This window comes from Pelodiscus sinensis, chromosome 9 (genome assembly GCF_049634645.1).
Source record: "Pelodiscus sinensis isolate JC-2024 chromosome 9, ASM4963464v1, whole genome shotgun sequence".
Taxonomy (NCBI): domain Eukaryota; kingdom Metazoa; phylum Chordata; order Testudines; family Trionychidae; genus Pelodiscus; species Pelodiscus sinensis.
Window position 1 is genome coordinate 40,126,051 of NC_134719.1, and position 19,677 is coordinate 40,145,727.

Genomic DNA, 19,677 nt, shown 5'->3' on the forward strand with positions numbered 1-19,677 from the left:
AACTGGTGGGAAAAGATAGCTTCTAGCATACACACAGATACCACCCTAGGATGAATTTGCCAACCCTCAGCTTAATAGTGTATGTCACTGACAGAGGTATGTAAATCACTGCTTGCTGAGCTAATCAAACTGTGTCAGGTAGTACTACTGTAAATGAAAAGCTTGACCAGCAAGATTTGTGGGGCCCCAGCTGATGGGTGGACATGCAGATAGGGTCAGGCTGAGGGTCAAAGAGCTGGCATGGAAGGTGGGGCCTTCATAGAGCATAGCCTCAGAGATCAGTTTATTTGTTTATGGCTGAGGCCAGTCTTGATTAATAGATCACATTCTTGACATAGTACTTTCCTGGTGGTTTACACTATGGGCATGTGTACCCTGGGGAGTTATTTCACAATAACTCTCCTCATGTCAAAAAAACAAGGCGAGCGTCCACACTACCACGCCTGTTATTTCAAAATAAAAACTCCCAGCTGTGAAAAGGAATAAGCTTATTTGAAAATAGTTATTTTGGGAGTTTTTATTTCAAAATAACCTGGTAGTGTAGATGCAGCCTAATTGTTGACATATTTACATGGGGCTATATCCTGACCAGCCCTTATGCTTGTGTACACGGTGGGGGGGCATGAGTAAAGCAGGAATATATGAATGGTATTTTCTGCCCTTGGAGTAGCTTCCTGAGGGGGAGTCTGGTACACAAATGAAGGAATAGAGAGATCCAGGACTTTTCTCCTCTCCTAGCTCCTTCCTAGTACAGCTGGTCAACCATATATAAGGCTCACAATGCTCCCCTTAAAAAAGCTTTGTGCTATTCTGATACTCCATCTAGCTCCCGTCAGAATGCCCCTGATGCTTTACCCATGCAATGTGGCTTTGCACTGTCCCCAAAGAGAGCTGTGTTTCAGAGGCATAATCTAATCCATATTAGATTGATTCTGTTTAATACTTGAACACCAGGCCAAATTCTGCTCTCCTGGACACCAGCATCAATCAAGAGTATTTCCACTGAAATCAATGAGGTTCCACACCTGTGTAAAACTGAAGTCAGATGAGAATCAGGCTCTGTATTTCTCTTGTTGAACCCTGCTGCTGACACACACTCCCTGAAAGTCACTTCTGATTATTATTCTGCGTTCTTCTCAGAACCAGAAACATAAAACTTGACAAATTAGTTTTCCTCAGTTGTATCATTATATTCAGTTCTGGTCAATCTGGCTCACAAAGAATTGAGCAGAACTACTCACTGAGAGATGGCCAATAAAATGATTAGAGGCCTGGGAAGACTTCTGTATGCAGAGAAATTGAAAAAAAATTGCACTGTTTAGTATGGAGAGAAAACAGATAAGAGAGGCCATAAGCAAAGTATAAAAAATAACAAATCATTTAGTAAAGGTAAATTGGTACTTCTTTTTGCCCCTTAAAATACAAGAATGTAGGGATGTTATAGTAGATTCTAAGGCCAAAATTTAAAATTGATTATAGTAAATATTTCTTACCTAACATATAAGCTGTGAAACTCATGATCACTAGATATCGTTTAGTAAGTTTTTAAAAAAGAACCATATGGGTAATGGGCCACCATCAGGATGGGTTACTCAGTTAGTTGGACCTTTTTATGGCATTGGTATAGAATTTTATATGCTATTATGAAAAAGACTCTGTCACTTCAGAAAATGTTTTAGTACCTAACATGCATGAAATTTTCAACTTTGATACTGCTCAACTGACCAAAATTAGAGTCTCTGATTATCGCTCTTGAGAAGGGGGAAATTATTTTAGGAAAGATACATTCATCTTTTCATGTCTGTAGAAGAGGAGCTTCCAATATGGAAAAATCAATAACTGTTCTTTAGGAAAGATAATGAAAAAATAAGATTACAACTTCACAGTCTCAGTTGTCTGCTATTATTTATGACAAAGGTGTAGGCATGTAGAAAATCAAGAAAAAGACTTAAAGTACTTAAACCATCATTTTGTAAACTACCCAATATTTCTTTTTTGGTAGAATTGAACTGGACATTTTTTTTATTATATGTAATAAATATTTGAAAGAAAATTTTTAGAACAGATGACAGCGCAAACAAACCACAGCAAAAATAGTTTGTACTTGGACTCATCCATTATTTGTATAATTGAATGCATCGGTCTCTGCTTCAGGAATAGACTTTTCTTCTGTTTCTGTTCTTCAGTCCTATGCTCCTGGTCACAGATAAGTGAAATACCGTGACTGGATATTTCAGACAACTCATTATTATTCACATTGTCTTTTAAATGGTTAGAGTATAGCCCAGATATCATACAAACCACGTTATCAAAAATGTAATTTTATCTTTTTTTCCAGAAGTTGTTATGAATGAAGTTCATAAACGTATCTGTCTTCGCAGATGCCTAGCTTCTTTTAATGATTTGGAAAAAGATGTAATGAATAGAGAACATAAGTCTGAAGGAAAATGATAACGAATAACTATTTTTTCGGTTTAATAAAAATGGCCGTATCTATATGAACTTGTTAGCTTTTGTGTGACGCTACATGTATCGGCTACAGAGTAGAACTAGTAAAACAGCATTAAACAAAAACTCAGTGAATGTAGGTTTTCATTCTAGCTCATGAATAATATATACATCTTTCTGAATTAATTATAGATAATTAATAGGATGAACACCTTCCAGATCATAGGTAGTTTGTGAACTGTTGACTACAACTATTTACCTCTAGGCCTTTGTGATATGTGAATGCTCCCAGAGAATTTTTATTACTTTGGAATTGAATGATTGTAATTTAATATAATTCCCTTCTCTATACATTTTGGCTTGATGTATTTGCATTTTCAGTGGTTTGTGAATATCAGCTCCCTAGATGTGTGTGCACTGAGTTGTTCTTTTATATTTGCTTTCTGTAAAATCACTGAAAACAAAAACAAACAAACAAAAATAGATATTTTCCAGTTGATGGTCCAATCCAGAACTAAAACCATGAATCTGGCTATAGATTTTTCAAATATGTCCCTCCCCAGTTCTAGATGTGAAAGGGAGTATATTCTGATTTTGCTCCCTTTCACAATTTATGGAATCAGAAAGAAAAAGTATCTCAACCAACTTATCCTGATAGAACTTGTTTTAAATTAAGGAAGAAAGACCAAACTAGTAGATGGTCTCTTCCTTCTCTGTCCCCCTCACACTACCATTCACAATGTGGATAACCATAGTCTTAGGTCAGTAGCAGCTTTCGATAGCTACATGAGAGACGACAGATCAAGAAGCTGCAGGACTAAGCAACAGCTAGGAGCTATTTTTGTGTAAATTGATGAGTTTGTTAATAAGCAATTGCTTTACATTTATAAGATAACTAGAGTGAAAGATGCATTTGGTTACATTAGAAATAATACAATCGTTAGTACAGGCAGTCCCCGGGTTACGTACAAGATAGGGACTGTAGGTTTGTTCTTAAGTTGAATTTGTATGTAAGTCGGAACTGGTACATATTGTAGGGGAAACTCTAGCCAAACATTTCTCCAGAGCTCAGTTTTATTCTCCCACACCTCACTTCCCTCAGTCCTTTATTCTCAAGCTGAGGTGTCTGCTGAGAAAAGCCGCTCCGCGTCTCCCTGGTCTGCTGGGGGGAAGCAGCTAGTGCGGAGTTGCCTCACCCCGTTTGTAAGTAGGGATCCGATGTAAGTCAGATCCATGTAACCCGGGGACTGTCTGTATTGGTATTAGGGATGCACCTAGAGGCGATGCAGCCAAGATCCAGTCCTCAAGTCCTGAAGAGTTTACAGTCCAAATATACAATATAGACATATGGGGAGGGGATATTATCCTCGGCTTTAGGTGGTGTCTACACAGCAGGAAGTCAAAGGAAGAGAAACACTCTTCCTTCAACTTCTCTTACTCCTTGTAAAATCAGAATAAGAAGTCTTCCAGCTTGACATTATTTCAGAATAAAGGCTTGTAGTGTAGATGCGCATTTTGTTATTTCAGAATAACATTAGTTATTCCGATATAACGTTGCTTTATAGACATAGCCTCTCAGTCCAGTGCCTGAACCGCAAAACCATCCTTCCTCTTGGTTCCCTCCTCTTTTATGTATGTATAAATAATCACCAAAAATAAGGTGAGTTAGTGGAAGATCAGTCAGTCATTTCCCCACATTGTCATCCATATATTTATGGGGCACTTGTCTTCAGATTTCATTCTGAAAGTCTTTGTCACATGCTCACACTGTTCAATTGATTGCAATTAGAAGTATGTGGAATAACAGATGAAAACCATTTGTTACTAAAAAAGAAAAAAGCCATTGCACCAAAAAAATTATTTGCTTTCTCTGTCTTTCATTTCTCTCTCTCTGTAAATGTTTTTTTAAATTACTTTTCTGACTCATGTAAAGGCATATATACAGAAAGAAAAAGAGGGAGGGAGAAAACAGCTTCTGATTGGGAAATAATCAGGGTGTATCAGGGCACAACACAAAAGAAAATGAAAATACTTTACCCTGAATGACGCAGACACAGTAGGAAAAGCAATTTAAAACAACTATCTTGAATGTAATGCTAACAGTTTGAAATACACATTTAAGTAATTGTTTGGCTTAACTTGTCATGACATAAGCATTCTAATGCTAGATTAAATCTATTAGGTAGAAATCCACTCGGCATAAATCACAAAAATAAAAAATGTTGATGTATTGTGAACATTAATACAATTAATGCAGGACATACTGCAACAAATAATTTAAGGGACAAATTCTCATGGAAAAGTTAATTTAGTAAGACAGTTTCTATAATCAGGAAATACATTTTTCTGTCCACAGTTTTTCTGACATTTGGCCCCGTGTAGACAGGCCAAATATCAGAAAAGCCTCTTTGGAAAAAAGAATCAGAAGAAGATATGCAAATGAACCCCCAAAGTGTAGCCATACCCTTCATTTCTTAATGAACAGGGATATTCTAACATTTGGTAGGTTGTCATATACAAGTCCTTTTAACACTTTGTGAAAATACACACACACACACACTGATAGTATGTATGGTTTGTTTGAGATCTCATTAGGCCCAAGCCCCAAATTCCTGGAGAGCTGCTGGGAGAGGAGTGCACACAATACTTCTCAGAAGATGCTCATAAACTTACAGGCGAAGCCATTGTCTATGTGTTCCACTCATGTGAATGATTTAATCAATTCTATCTGTAAGTCTATTTCACTTCTCTTTAAAATTTGCTAGATATTAAAGAGGGACCCAAACAGAACAACTGAGTCTGAAACACATGGAGGAACAATAAGACAAAAATCTGCAATAAAACACTACATGTTAAATGGGTCTCTGAGTAGAGATGACTGAAATTAAGTTTCTACCAGAAATCTGAATGAAAGCCAAAAAATGTCTTCATGGAAACAAAAATTATTTCCCAGCCAGTATTAATTTCAAGTGCTTTCTCTCCATGAATATAATTTATGAGCATGATAATTGATATATATATATATATATATATATATATATATATATATATATATATATATACACTATTAACAGTTTTTCTCTCTCTAGCTCTCCCTTTAAAAATAACTTTTAGAACCCCCCCCCCCCCCCCCTGTTTTAAACAGCTAAGAAAGAAAATGACTTATGAGGTGTCTGTGGTACAGAAATAGAATCCTTAGAAGGAATGAATACATCACAGTCCTTTCACAACATGTGCTGGACTGAGGGTCCCAGTGAACAGCCACATGTTCAGCTAGCACTATCTAATTGGAAAATAATGGGGAGCCAATGAGCTATAAACTACAGATAATGGGCTTGCTTCTGCTCCTACTACAGAAAGCAGCAAAGCTCCTATGGAATGTAGTAGGATGAGGATCAGTTCTGTTGGGTCCAGAGTGATTCACCATTTTAAAAAACCACTAACTGCTCACATTGTGTTAAAAAGAAAGAAGTTTTACTTTGAAAATGATACATTAGGATTACTAACATTTCATGAAGATCTGCATGGATTATTTTTAACAATACAATTCTTTTGAACTACTTCTGCATAGTAAATCTCAGTCACTGAATGTTCCATGTACGATATATGACATTGTTATAGCAATGCAAGATTTCAGCTGCTCTATTCTCCACTGACTTTAACAGAAAATCTATTTAAAAAAAATACAGAAATACACTATGTGTTAAGAATGTAAGTTCGCCTGTACACCACAGCATCAGTATAACTGTAATAAAGAGAAGAAAAATAAGGAATCTGCCGCAAAAGACTACCTTGAAATTGAAACATAAATAACCACTATTTAAATGATATAGGAGTAAATGATTATTTGGACACTAAATAAATTACTTTTCTGACTCATGTAAAGGCATATTTAAAAAACATTACTCCCAAAGGCAATAAATAAATACAAACAACAATTGAAACTAAACCCTATAATATATGCAATGGGACTGTTCATGTAAATAAATAACAACTATGTGATCAAATATTGCTGCATCATATTTACCTTCAGCCTTCATTCTGGAAAGAAACCCTATTCAGTACAGGATTTAAACACGTGCTCAAGTCCTATGAAGTTCAGGCTTAAAAATTAATCATGTGCTTATGCACCATCTGACTGGGGATGGATTAAAGTATGTATAAGTGCTGTCCTGAATCAGGACCTTAATTTGGGTACTTAAAGAAACCTGTAACCATACATACATATGGCAAAATATATTAATAAATACAAAAGCTATCAGGGCACATCAGCTATATAAACACAAACAAATTCCCTAAACTGCTATTGGAAATTTATAAAGGAATTCCGCTCCTTGCCTTTGTAGGGGATCGTCCTTCACCCCACTACTCTAACACAACTTCCCCCACAGCTGCAGAAAGGTGCAAATAGTATTACTCCCTGGAATCAGAGGGATGAATGTACCTAAATCCTGGTTGTCCCAACTGAAATATGTTCTCAAGTGAAGTAATAGTAAATTGGAGATTACAGCTATAATCAGATTTACTGGGATTCATTTGAATAAATATCAGGGAATGAGTCTGATGGCTTTCTTCTTGATTATCAACATTTCTAAGGGGAATGAATAAACAAAAAGTACTGTATTTTGGGCCATCTAAAGCTGTTATGAACCATTAGATACTCCCCAAGAGACTCATAAAGGGCTAAAATATTAAATGATTTTTTCATAGGCTATGTCTACACAGCAGTGTTATTTCAGAATAACTGATATTATTCCAAAATAACAAAGAGCGTGTCTACATTACAAGCCATTATTTCCAAATAATGTTGAGCTAGAGGACTTGTTACTTTGACTTCTGGTAACACTCATTTTACAAGGAGTAAGGGAAGTTAAAGGAAGAGTGTTCTCCAAAAGCTGAGGTAAGCTATTTCGACTTAAGCTACGCAATTGTTGTAGCTTAATTCAACTTTAGCCCTGCTGTCTAAAGACACACTCTCTAAAGACTTTAGGCCTGCCATACTGTAGACTCACTCTCAATAAAATCCTTTTATAAAGCGCCAGTAGACATTTTGTAAAAATTTTATTTTTATGGAATTGACATGTTCTGAAACCTCTGTTCTCTAAATAAAAAGCAGAGAAGGAATGAGTCAATGAGATATAATACCATTTACTCCTAGGCCAGCAGTTCAAATTCACCCTAGCTTGATAATAATTGGAAGTTCCCATCGTACGGCTGCTTATTGACCGATATAAAATGAGTTTAGGTGTCTCAGTCTAGTTCCCAGTGAAAAAACTTCCATATCACAAAAACCTGTCACCTCCATTGACACTAATTAGGCACCTTTGCTGGCTGGCTGTGCAAAGATGCACACAGAGTGGGCATGAAACAGAACTAGTTTTTCACTTCTGCAAGTGATCCCTGAGGTGAGCGAGGCTATGTGGAGCAGCATGCAATACCATTTCCTATGCTGTACCTGTTCAGTGAATAAGACTTCACTCTGCAGCATTGTCAAGGATGCTCACAATCTGATTGGAAATAAAAGCCCAAAGGCTGTAACTGTTACTGAATGTGAACAAAACAAAAATAACTGATGGAGGAAAACAAACTAGAGCAAACATTCTTGCAAAATGAGTGAAGCTGCACCTTTCTCCTCATAAGATTGACTCAGTGAATAAGCTTCTATTGGCTGGTCTGAGAATCAATTTTGGACTGTCCCAAAGGACTATACCAGAGGAGGGTAATAATTTTTGATGGGGGAGGGTCACTCCAAGAATTTGGAAAGCAGACAAGGGCCATACTCTTCCATGATATTAATGGAGGAGGTGCGGGGTCTGGGATAGAAGTTAGGCGCAGAAGATAGCTTGGAGTAAGGGAGGGAGTTTGGGTGAAGGAGGCTGTTGTGACCTGGGGCACTGGACTGAGATGCAGGGGGTTGGATTGTGAGCTAGGGCAGGAGGGAAAGCTATTCTTTGCAGTTTGGAAAGCTATTATAGAATAGTCTGCTCTGTTCTGCAGCAGCACTGAGATGCACAAATATCAGCCAACTCTGTTTGTGAGACATAGGATATTATTGCCTTAACTTGTGACTTTTAAGTTCATTGGTCCTCATTTCCAAGTTCTTGAAATCTCTTAAATATTTTGTAGGGTCACTATTTATTTTTATACCTCAACAACATTAACAACACTACAGTTCTTTAAATTAGAATATTCCTTGCTGTATATTATCTCAGTATTTGTATTAGGTACAGGACTAATAGCTCTAATTAGATATCACATTGAACTTTTTACACTTATCCCTGATACATCATGATTTTAGAAGCATATTTAACTGACATATGCAAATAAAATATTATCTCTGTCTCAAGGTGCACATTCCATATTTGTTGTCATAGTAACTACATGATCCCAAATCAGTATACTTTAGCTCACACATCTACCTACATTTAGGTAGCTCAGAAGAGTAGGAGCAGAAATGGCCCCAAAAGTGAGCTTGAGGGCTCAACTTGGCACTCTAACATACAATATTGTGCAGGTTGGTGCTAGCTCTCTACTATGCCTGTACGGTTAAACTTCCCATACAAAGCTTGTTGATGGACACCTGAATCAAATGATGAGAATAATAACAGGGACTATGAGATCAATAGAAACCTAGAGACTATCAGAAACCTTGCTAATATCCTGCATCCTTAAAATCAGGTGTTATATTGCAGCAAAGAACTTCCAGAGCCCTGCAGAATGTGCAATTGGGTTGGGCACCACTAAATTTGAGGCACCATTGTGCCCCACATTTATCAGTGCCTATGTTGTATATGTCTACCACTAGCCTGCTCTGCCAGTCCCTGACCCCTGCTCCTCCTCCTGGCTTGCAGCTCTGTCAGGCTGTACCATGTCCCATTCTTCCTGCCTCTGCTCCAGCCTTCCTGTCTTGTTCCTGCCCCCTACAGCCATGAGTACAGCCCCCTCGACCCACAGTGCTGCCCCCTCAGCGGCAGTGCAGGTGCTTGGGCTCCATAGGGCACCAGAATTCACGATGGCCCTGATAATGTTTTTGACAAAATCCAGTAGATTCTATAACAGCCAATTTTCAAAGATATATGGGAAGTGCTTTCCACCGACTCATCAGCAGAAGACCAAGCTGGACTATGTTTCTGGACATCTATATAGCAGATGCTGTCATGCTGTGGTGAGCAGAATGGGAGTGAGATGAACCTTCTATAAGAAACTCCCTCCTCATTCCTCAGTCTAATGAAAGTCTGCATAGTTTTGAACTGCCAGGCTATTTCTGAGGAAAGCTCAATTCTTTCAAATGCAGGGTATTGAGGCGTATGACAAATGACTAGAACTGGGTAGTTGTGATACAGTGGAGAATCTACTGAATGGCTGTTCATCTCATGTTGGACTATAAGGAGAACTTTCTGGTCTCCACACAGCTGGCCCTGAGGCAACTGAATGGCTAAAATATATGATGCCTACCTAAGCCTTTATGATACTTCTGACATTTTTTTCTGTTTGACTTGCACATCTGTGTTACGCTCCTTCTTTATATTTCTGATTTTTCATCTTCATTGTCCCACTTGTGCATTCACTAATTAATAATAATTTTGAGGGGAGACAGATAGAATCCAGAGCTCTGTACTGATGTACTTATACCTCACTGCATTATTGAGTGGGGCTGCTGTGTCCTGAGTCAGCTGTAGCTTCTTCAGTGTCTCCAAGCTAGTTTCTTAATGTAGCTAATGATAGTAGTCGGGCCTGGCGGTTTCAATGCATCGATAACTGTAGTTAAATCTACATTTGTGAAGCTGTCTTTGCACTGAAAATATTGGAAGTCAATAGCCATTCAACTTCCACCTGCAGTACATATGGGGAAACAGTAGCCATCTTGTCTAAAACTACTTGTGGCTTCAGTCTTATTGAAAATGTGAAACAATGGTCAGTTTTAGTTAGCGCTTAAAAACACATGATAAAGTCTTATTTTTCTCCTGATATAATTCACAACTTAACATCTCTCCCCCATCTCTAAAATTATGACCTTTTTGATAAAATAACAAGAGACGGCAGCTATGTAAGGTGTCACTTGTTTTCCCACAGTCCTTCCCAATAGTATTATTTTTAAATGAAATGGAAGAAAAGGGAGATCCTTGTGTGACATCACACCCACTAAGGAAGGGGTGCTCTTTGGGGTTGAAATGGGGAGGGAATACATAACCCAACTTCATTAATTTCCAGTTACTCTTTCCAGGTCTCTCAGGTTAAAAAAATAAAATACTGTCTGATGATCAACTGTGTTAAATTTTGCTGAAAGAACTAGTGGTATGAATATCAGAATTTGGACCTGTTCACAAATAGGACTAGAACAGCCACTAATGGCTAACTCATTGATGAGACAAAGTTACATGTAGCTGAAGACAGTTCTTTCCTGAATTCTAACCTACCTTGCTCAGAAATGGGATATCAGATACCAGGGTAGTTGACAAGACTCACGTCTACACTGGCAGCTTCTTCCGGAAGAACAGCCATTCTTCCGCAAAAACTTGCTGGCTGTCTACAACGCACAAGCATTCTTCCAGAAGTAAATTTAGGCTGTGTTTACATTGGTGCGATCTTGCGCAAAAGCAGCTGCTTTTGTGCCAAAACTTGCTGCCTGTCTACACTGGCCACGAGTTCTTGCCCAAGAACACTGACGTTCTAATGTATGAAATCAGTGCTTCTTGCACAAGATCTATGATGCTCCCGCTCAGGAATAAGCCCTTTTGTGCAACTGTTCTTGCGCAAGAGGCCAGTGTAGACAGGCAACATAAATTTCTTGTGCAAGAAAGCCCTATGGTTACAATGGCCATCAGAGCTTTCTTGCACAAGAGAGGTCTACACTGGCAAGGATGCTCTTGCCCAAAAGCACATCTCTTGCGCAAAGGCACATGCCAGTGTAGACGCTCTCTTCTGGAAGAGTTCTTGCACAAAATCATGCCAGTGTAGACGTAGTTAGTCTACAATGTCCTATGTAGGCTTGATGATTAATGGAAGATTTTCATATGAACTAACCACTGACACTAGAAGAAAGAGGCTAAATTAATTTCATGGTGGCGAATGAGATTTTACATGTACCTTGCAAATGGATTATCAAACTGAGTCATTTTCAATAAAAATGTGTTGTGATACATATATAATATTACTGTTAATTCATTCCCTTTATGAGATTTCTTAACTTGTTATACCCATGAAGAAAACTTTAACTCTTTTTTTCCTTTACTTGCTACTAAAGAAAAAAATTGCTAATTGTGCAAACAGTTTGAAGAGTGTTACAATTTCTGAATAATTTATGGATTTTGAAAATTTACAGGTACAATCTGATCTAAAGTGAAGATACAGAATGTACTTTGTAGTAACAAATGATGAATTTTAACTATGTTTTTGTTTCTTGAATTTTTCCAAAATCATGTTAATAAAAGGCAGACATGTAACTTACTCTATTTTCCCATCTATATTATACTTTTGATCCTGTTCTGATGACATTAGTCAGCCTTCTTCTGAAACATTCAGTTTTAATAAATTTCAAGAAATCAAAACCAATCATATGTGAAACATAAAATAATTATGGAATTAAGAGAAATAATGTACATGTACAAGGAATCCAAAGAGTACACAACGAATACGGAGACAGATGAGACAAATTCTAGGTTTCTACTGCACACATCTATAGGCCTAGAGTTTTCAGTCACCAGTGTTATTAAATGGTATCAGACAAGGCTGATTTTGAATAAATTATTATAGGATTTTTAAATGCCCTAATCAAGGCAGGTTGTGTAAGATAAAATGTTACTTTTAAGTACTTATTTTTAAGTACTCATAATTCAATTTCAGAGTTGATATTTTTGAATGTGTTTGAATGATGCATACCCGCTTTTCAGGCCTATTTAAGTAATAGGATTTCAAAATTAAATCTAAATATTTCCAACAACAATGAACATAGTCCTTTCCACCATCTCTGTTATTTTCTTCATAGATCAGAGCTGAACAGCTTTGAAATGCTTACTTCTGTTACACTGATTATTTGTTTATTGTGTAATGATGGTCTTCCTAAGGTGGTCCTTAGAAAGGAAGACCGCTTTATATACTGTCAAGATCATTGTAAAACACCACCATTTTCGAAAAGCAGCACAGAGATGCCATCTAGCAGTAATTCTTAGGAATGTCCAAATATTTAATAGTTCCTTCTCTCAAAATCTTGGATCCATGTATAATTCTGAGGGAAGCTTTTGTATTTTAATTGAAACCTTTTGACTATAACTAAGATTCTTGCTGACTATGCACCCACTCAGACGGAAATAAAACTTTACTGAAGTATGTCATTATACACTTTTTAAATTTTTCATGTACATAGATATTATGAATATAGTTTAATTAACAGACAAAACATTGTAATCATTTTCTTGAACTACAATTGATAGTTTGTTAGCTGCATTAAACACACGTACAATAAGTTGGAGTGAACTGCTTTCTGTTTAGTGAAAAAAGAATTTCCATGCACAATCAATATTCTGTCATATTTTAAAGAAACACTGAAAACATGTCAGTGTAGAAACTAAATAAACTCAGTTTATATCAACTCTTTAGAATTTCAGAAATTAAAGACTAAACTATACATTTTTTCTAGTTACATATCTTACCATGAGGTGGCGATACTTAAACACTTTGAAACTGGGAGATAACCTAGTAAGTTCTAACCCAGAAAGCTTGTCGCAGTTGCTAAGAGTGTAACTATCATATGATCCTCCTAGAATTAACAGTGGCTTCTCTGTTGGAGAACCTTTTGATTTTTGTGAAATCTGCAAAATGAGAAAAATGATACTGACCACTTTTGTAAAGGGCTTGAGACCTAGTGACAAAAACTGCTATATAAGTCTAGGTATAAGGTATGTATGTATGTATGTATTTGTTATATTAAAATAACTTATCAGATATATATATTACAGTCTACAGAGTATATGTATAACACTATCTAATAAATTAGTAAAACTATATTGTATCATCTATTAAAAAACTTCTAATGTGATTTGTTATAATGCGCACATGCAGCATGTGTGTAAAAAATCATAAGTGTGTGTGTGTGTGTGTGTGTGTGTGTACACATATGTCCCCAATTGAATTATCCCTCACCAAAATGGATAAGCATAAAAGCTGCTAGAAGTTATCACAGATAATTCTTGTTTGAAAAAAAGTCATATTTACACTCCCTGCTCTCTCCAACTAATTTCAAATGGTACACATGAAAAGGAGAGAATTATTACTTCATTTCTTTTTAAATAGATAAGTGAATACATTGGTACCATTGCTATTTGCGAAGTCCTTTCATCCATTGTGTGCTAATTTACTGAAGATGATTAATAACTGAAATAAAGATATTAAAAGGCAATAAAAAACAAGCCATCATAAAACTAGATGAGTTTTGCATATATACAGTTTGTCATAGACATTTGAAGCCATTATTCAAAGTCTGAAAATGTGAATAATTAGATGTATAATTTGCTATATTCAATATGCTTAACCTGTTAAAAATATCACTGATAGAACTGTATGCCTTGAGTGTTTAGATCTATGAAAACCCAACTCAGTACTGTTAAATAGCAAAGTTTGACTGGAGGCTCTTCTTTTTACATTATCCTAAGGACATTTTTGCTTTTCAGTCCATGACCCCTTTGCAAAATTAAAATAGGCTGCAATGAACATTTTAATGCCCCCTAAAATGTCACACAGAGTGTAGAATAAAAGGCCATTTTTATGCCCTCTGCATAAGTACCAAAAGGGTTAGAAGCAAAGTTTGAAAAGTTAATTTATGCCATACCAGGTGGCTATTCAGTTCTAAATGAATATAGACATGTATGATGGAGAGTTTCTGCCATCATGAAGATGGGGGACTTAGCTGACACCTGACGGGCAGGGCTAGAGGAAGTATGTCAGCTTCATGTCAGTTGCTGTAGTAGGGTTTTTTACGCTTTTGTACTTAGACAAATTGGAATAAATTCTGCCCATAGTTGCTCCTAGGCAGTTACTCTCTTTGACATTAACAGAACTGATTAGGGTATAACATTGCCCCTCACATGGACAGAAAAGCAGGTAGAACAAAATGTATGTATAGAATATAAAATGTATGTATGGACTTTCATTAATATAAAACAAGCACATGCTGCTGCTCATATATGTGTAAGTCTCATCTATCTGGTGAATATCTCTTTGTAGAATACAATAGCTACTAAACATTCTTTAATAGAATTGTTGATACAACTTATTAGCAAAGCTTATAACACATGTTAAGAGCTATTTGAGCTTCTTTATGGCTTTTGTAAGGTAAATTTCACTTAGATTTATTATTTTTAAAAATCTGCCAAACTTGTTTCTACAGATGTAAATTCTATTTACATTTATATAGCTTTAAAATTGTCAGTGTATTTTCAAGCTGCACATTGTTTACTGTATTTGTAGAAAACATATATATTGCTTTTTATGTGAGCAATTTTGACATCTATCAAGAGAAAAAAGCTGTTTAATAGTGCTGAAAATGTTTCATTAATTTGTTTAGTACTTAACCATCATAATTAAAACGACATTCACATACATACTGTATAAGTGGTGACAACACAACGTGTTCTTCTCCTGGTAATACTCTACAGAAGTTCTGTGTCTCATTATCTTTTTATATAGCCTACAAGGAATCCAAAGAGTGCATAACAAATACTGAGACAGATGAGACAAATTCTAAGTTTCTACTGCACACATCTATAGGCCTAGAGGTTTTCAGTCACCAGTGTTACTAAATGGTATCAGACAAGGCTGATTTTGAATAAATTATTATAGGCTTTTTAATGCCCTAAACAAGGCAGGTTGTATACGATAAAATGTTGCTTACTTTTAAGTACTCATAATTCAATTTCACAGTTGATATTTTTGATACCTGAATGCACCTGAAAATAATACAACTCTGCTGCAGTCTAGAGCATGGCTATTGTACTCAAGGTGAAAAAATACCCAGCCCTTTCTTTCCTGTGACACTTCAGCTTTTCAGTCTAAGTACATTTATTTTCATTTCTTACTACACTGATGCTAGGGCCAGATGTTTCATAATAGCCCATGTATAGTCATTGATCACTATAAATATCTCCTTCACTTATACTTCAGGTAGGCTACTGTTAATTTCAACCAGAGCTGGACAGCTTCCAGAGTTCAACAGATAATTGTTTTCATCCTAGTCTGAGCGTGGTAATGCTTCTATCACCAGCTTCTTTTATTTTTGGCTGACAAAGTAAACTCCGGAGGGGGGCTCCGAGTAACAGCGATCAGAAAGAGTTAATCCTTTCTATTCGGGGTTTCGGTAGTACGGGTATCCTAAATGTTTTGGACACAAACTGCAGCACGTCTGCGTTGTTAGAATTATTGACCAATTTCCAGCACACACACAAAGAAAGGGGGGGAGAGGGTGAAAAGAGGCATCTCTTTTTTAAACAATGGAACCAGACATCGCAATGAGCTTTGACAACAACATATCCTACCCCCTCCTCTCCAGTGTGGCTGATCGGACAACAAAAGGACACACCAAAGCCTTTCCGCTCCCAAAGCCAAACCGCGAGAGATGCGCATTGTCTGCTTCCTAAAACATGTATTTTTATTTATTTATGTACCTTGCGGTAGGTGAACTTGTCATCCGCCAGGAGCAGGAGGAAGCTGGAGGGTGGGGGGAAGACTTGGGCATAGGGCATAGGAGGAGGGCAGCTTTCAGCGGGTCTCATGCAAACCACCATCCACCGTTTCCTACCTTTGAAGGATCGAGCCCGGCGAGCAAAGCCAGCAGCAGCAGGTTGAGGATGCTGGAGAGCGCCTGCATTCTGAGCCAGGGGTTGCTCCTCTGCTTTCACTCCTCATGCATTCGCTCCACTCCCGCTGCAGAGCCCACGCTAGTCAGTTGCACTTTCTGCCCGCCCGCCCGAGCCGAATGGAAGCAGCAGCAGCAGCAGCAGCCGCCCGAGGGACAATCATTCCGCAGGCATCCTTAACGCGGAGAGGGAGGGGAGCGCCAGCCCAGGGAAGGCAAGCGAGGAAGGCGCTGGCCGTGGTGCTGAAGCGCCTCCAGGACCTCTCCCCCCCCACAACTTCCCTCCGCCCGCAACCAACCCACCGCAAAAGTTTTGACCCAAGAAAAGAGGGGAGCCCTCGCTGCTGGCAGAGGGGCTGAGACGCGGGCAACGGATGTGACATCAGCACAGCTCTGGGGGGCTCGGGGCTGTGGCGCTGGGAATTGGTTAACCAAACGAGGACCGGCTGGCTGGCTCTGGCTCGCTGCACTTGGCGGGTTTGCGGGCAGGCTGAGCTGCGCAGAGGCGACAGTAGAGAGAGCCTGCAGGGCACCGGAGCCCACACGCTGGGGGCTGCCCAGCGCCTTGGGACAGAGTTTTCCTTGCCCCCTCGGGCAGGAGACAGCAGCATTTTGCTGTGGGCAGAGCAACGTGCTGCCAGCCATTTCTGTCCCTTGCTCTAGAGGCGGCTAGATATCCGAGTGCTAACCCGAGACTGCTTGAAACCTTGCGCCAGGAGACGGATGATGAGGGCGGTAGAAAAGCAACAGAGGTGGTGACCAGCCAGGACATTAGGAGGATCAGGGACTGGCCCTGTGTGCTACTTACTCCCTTCTCTTACCCATCAGCCAGGAGCCTCTCCCAGCTAGGGAGTTAAGCGGCTGAGACCCAAGAGTTCAAGGGCCGGCGACGGGGACTCTAGGAAGGGCGGGGATTGTTAGGGAGTTGCATAGCTTCTAAGTTCTAAGAAGCAACTTGAGGGACATTTTGTGGATGTGAGAGCATGAAGTGAGAGGGTGTCTCCTGTTCCCTTCTATGTAAGCATAATACACAAATTCTAATCCTTTCACCGAGGATCTCAAGGGGCTTTCACTTACCTGGGAGGTAGATCATAAGTCAGTCCTTGGTCCCCATTGTGAAGATGAATATATTAAGGAGCAGGGTTGCAAAGTACCTGCAATTTTCATTGATCCTTTCCCTTCTCTTCATCCAAAACTCTCCCCTATTTCTTTATCTTTTTACAGGGGTCTCTCTCTTTACCCACAGCCAGGTCCCTTTTCTCCACATTTTTCACTGCTTTTCTTCCCTCCAATGATCCAGTTTCCCACTTCTCACTTCTAGCCAACCCCCCAAAGTTAAGTGACAAATATCGAGACTAATGATTGTGGGGAGAGGGCATATAATCCCAATATTACACAACCTGGGATTTAAACACAGTATGCAATAGTATGACCACTATACTCAGAACTCTCTAAAGAATGAAGAGGCTAAGATTTTATGGGATTTGAATGGTTCCGGCAAACAGGTTGGATAATAATTGTTGCAGACTGTAGACAAACAAGTCCAGATTAATTGATATGGCCAATAGACAGAAACATTAAAAAAGAGGGGTAGAGGGAGCAAAGTATGAAGAGCTCTGTGAAGCGGAACTATTACAGAAAACTAGAACAAAGAAAATCTGAGTGATTGCTTGAGCACTTGAAGCAATCCCTAGGGGTATGAATGAGCAGCTCAAGAACATGGTAGGAGTACAAGACATCACAATCACTGACCTCTAGAAGACAGTGTTCTTAAGCACTATGAGTATTTTAAAGAAAGTCAAAGGAGAATAAATGCATTTGAAAATCTAAAAATGCTGGAATTCTGTGGAAGATTTTACAAAATGTATGACTACCTACAGCTATAGAATCAGTTTGTCATCAGGTCTTTTTGGTGAATCATGGGGATACATTATATACAGTAGCTTCCACTTTATAAGCTTAAAGATTGTATGTTTTGAAGGCTATTGGTTTAAAACAAAATCTAGCAAAGTCCCCATGATGTAGAGGAAAATAAAATAAACAATCATAATAATAATTAATAAATATTATGATGGGGCAGGGAAATTTGCATTCTGTTTTTGAGCCCATAGAAAGACCCTTCATGTTCCATCCAAACTCTTTTCCTGCACTTGTTCCCCGTTTTCACTTCCCTTCCCCATATTTTTGCTGTCTGTTTATAACAATATTCCACATTTTGCATTTTCCCTTTTGCCATCTTCTTTCCCTCTGCACCATCTTCACTCTCTACCCAGGCATGTTCAAAATACTTCCTATATCCCACAATTCTGAATACATTGCTCAATCTCTTTGCTGGACCCCACATACACTAACTTATCTTCTGCTCCCCACATTCTTTTCTATCATTACAGTTGTCTACTTTGAAACCATTAGAGCATAGAAGAGAAGCCATCTGCATAAGGAGATTATGGCTTCAGTGCCAGTGGATGCAATGAAAGATGGTGGTCGACTTTCCTAGAGGTAGCTTCATTTCACATGTGAAAGCTACAAAGAAATGGCAGCCATCTTTGAAAATGGCAGCTTACGGCTTCAATGTCTTTGGCTGTGTCTAGACTGCATCCCTTTTCCATAAAAGGGATGCAAATTAGACACATCGCAATTGCAAATGAAGCGGGGATTTAAATCCCCCCCGCTTCATTTGCATAAACATGGCTGCTGCCTTTTTCCGGCTCGGATCTTTGCTGGAAAAAAAGCGCCAGTCTAGACTGAGATCTTTCGGGGAAAAAAAGCCTTTTCCAAAAGATCCCTTATTCCTTTTTTTAAGAGGAATAAGGGATCTTTCGGAAAAGGCTTTATTTTCCAAAAGATCCCCATCCAGACTGGCCCTTTTTCCGTCAAAGGTCTGAGCTAGAAAAAAGAGGCAGCCATGTTTATGCAAATGAAGCGGGGGGATTTAAATTCCCGCTTCATTTGCAATTGCGATGTGTCTAATTTGCTTCCCTTTTACGGAAAAGGGATGCAGTCTAGACACAGCCTTTAAGTTTAACAAGAAATAGTAGCCACTTTGAATGAGTTACATGCTAGACTTGATGAGATACTTTAATATATATCTAATTTAATGAGGCCCAGAAATCTTGCATATCCCTTTGTAAACCTTTCTCCTCATGTTGGTTGCCACCTGGTAGTAAAATGTTCTGTTGTTCAGGGTCAAGAGGCCACTAAGCTGGCCACCTCCTCTCTTCCTGTTCCACTGTGACACAGTTGCAGAGAGGGAGCAGTGAGAAGGAAAGGGACAGGAAATCTTGGCTGTCTGTTTGGAAGCTGTGAGAGTAGCTTGTAGTATCTAGAAGGCTTGTAGTATCTAGAAGGCTCCCCTGAAGGAGAAGCCTGGCTTGATGCTTAAA

At 38.5% G+C, this 19,677-nt stretch overlaps 1 protein-coding gene across 1 annotated transcript in view; it reads right to left on the reverse strand.

The window, feature by feature from the left end:
- OLFM3 (olfactomedin 3) overlaps positions 1-16,678 on the reverse strand; it is a 145,310-nt gene extending 128,632 nt beyond the window's left edge. Inside the window, exon 1 of the mRNA XM_075936622.1 lies at positions 16,238-16,678. Coding sequence (XP_075792737.1) covers positions 16,238-16,306 — 69 coding nt within the window. The 5' untranslated portion in view covers positions 16,307-16,678. The remainder of the gene's footprint in view (positions 1-16,237) is intronic.
- Between the last annotated feature and the right edge of the window lie 2,999 nt (positions 16,679-19,677).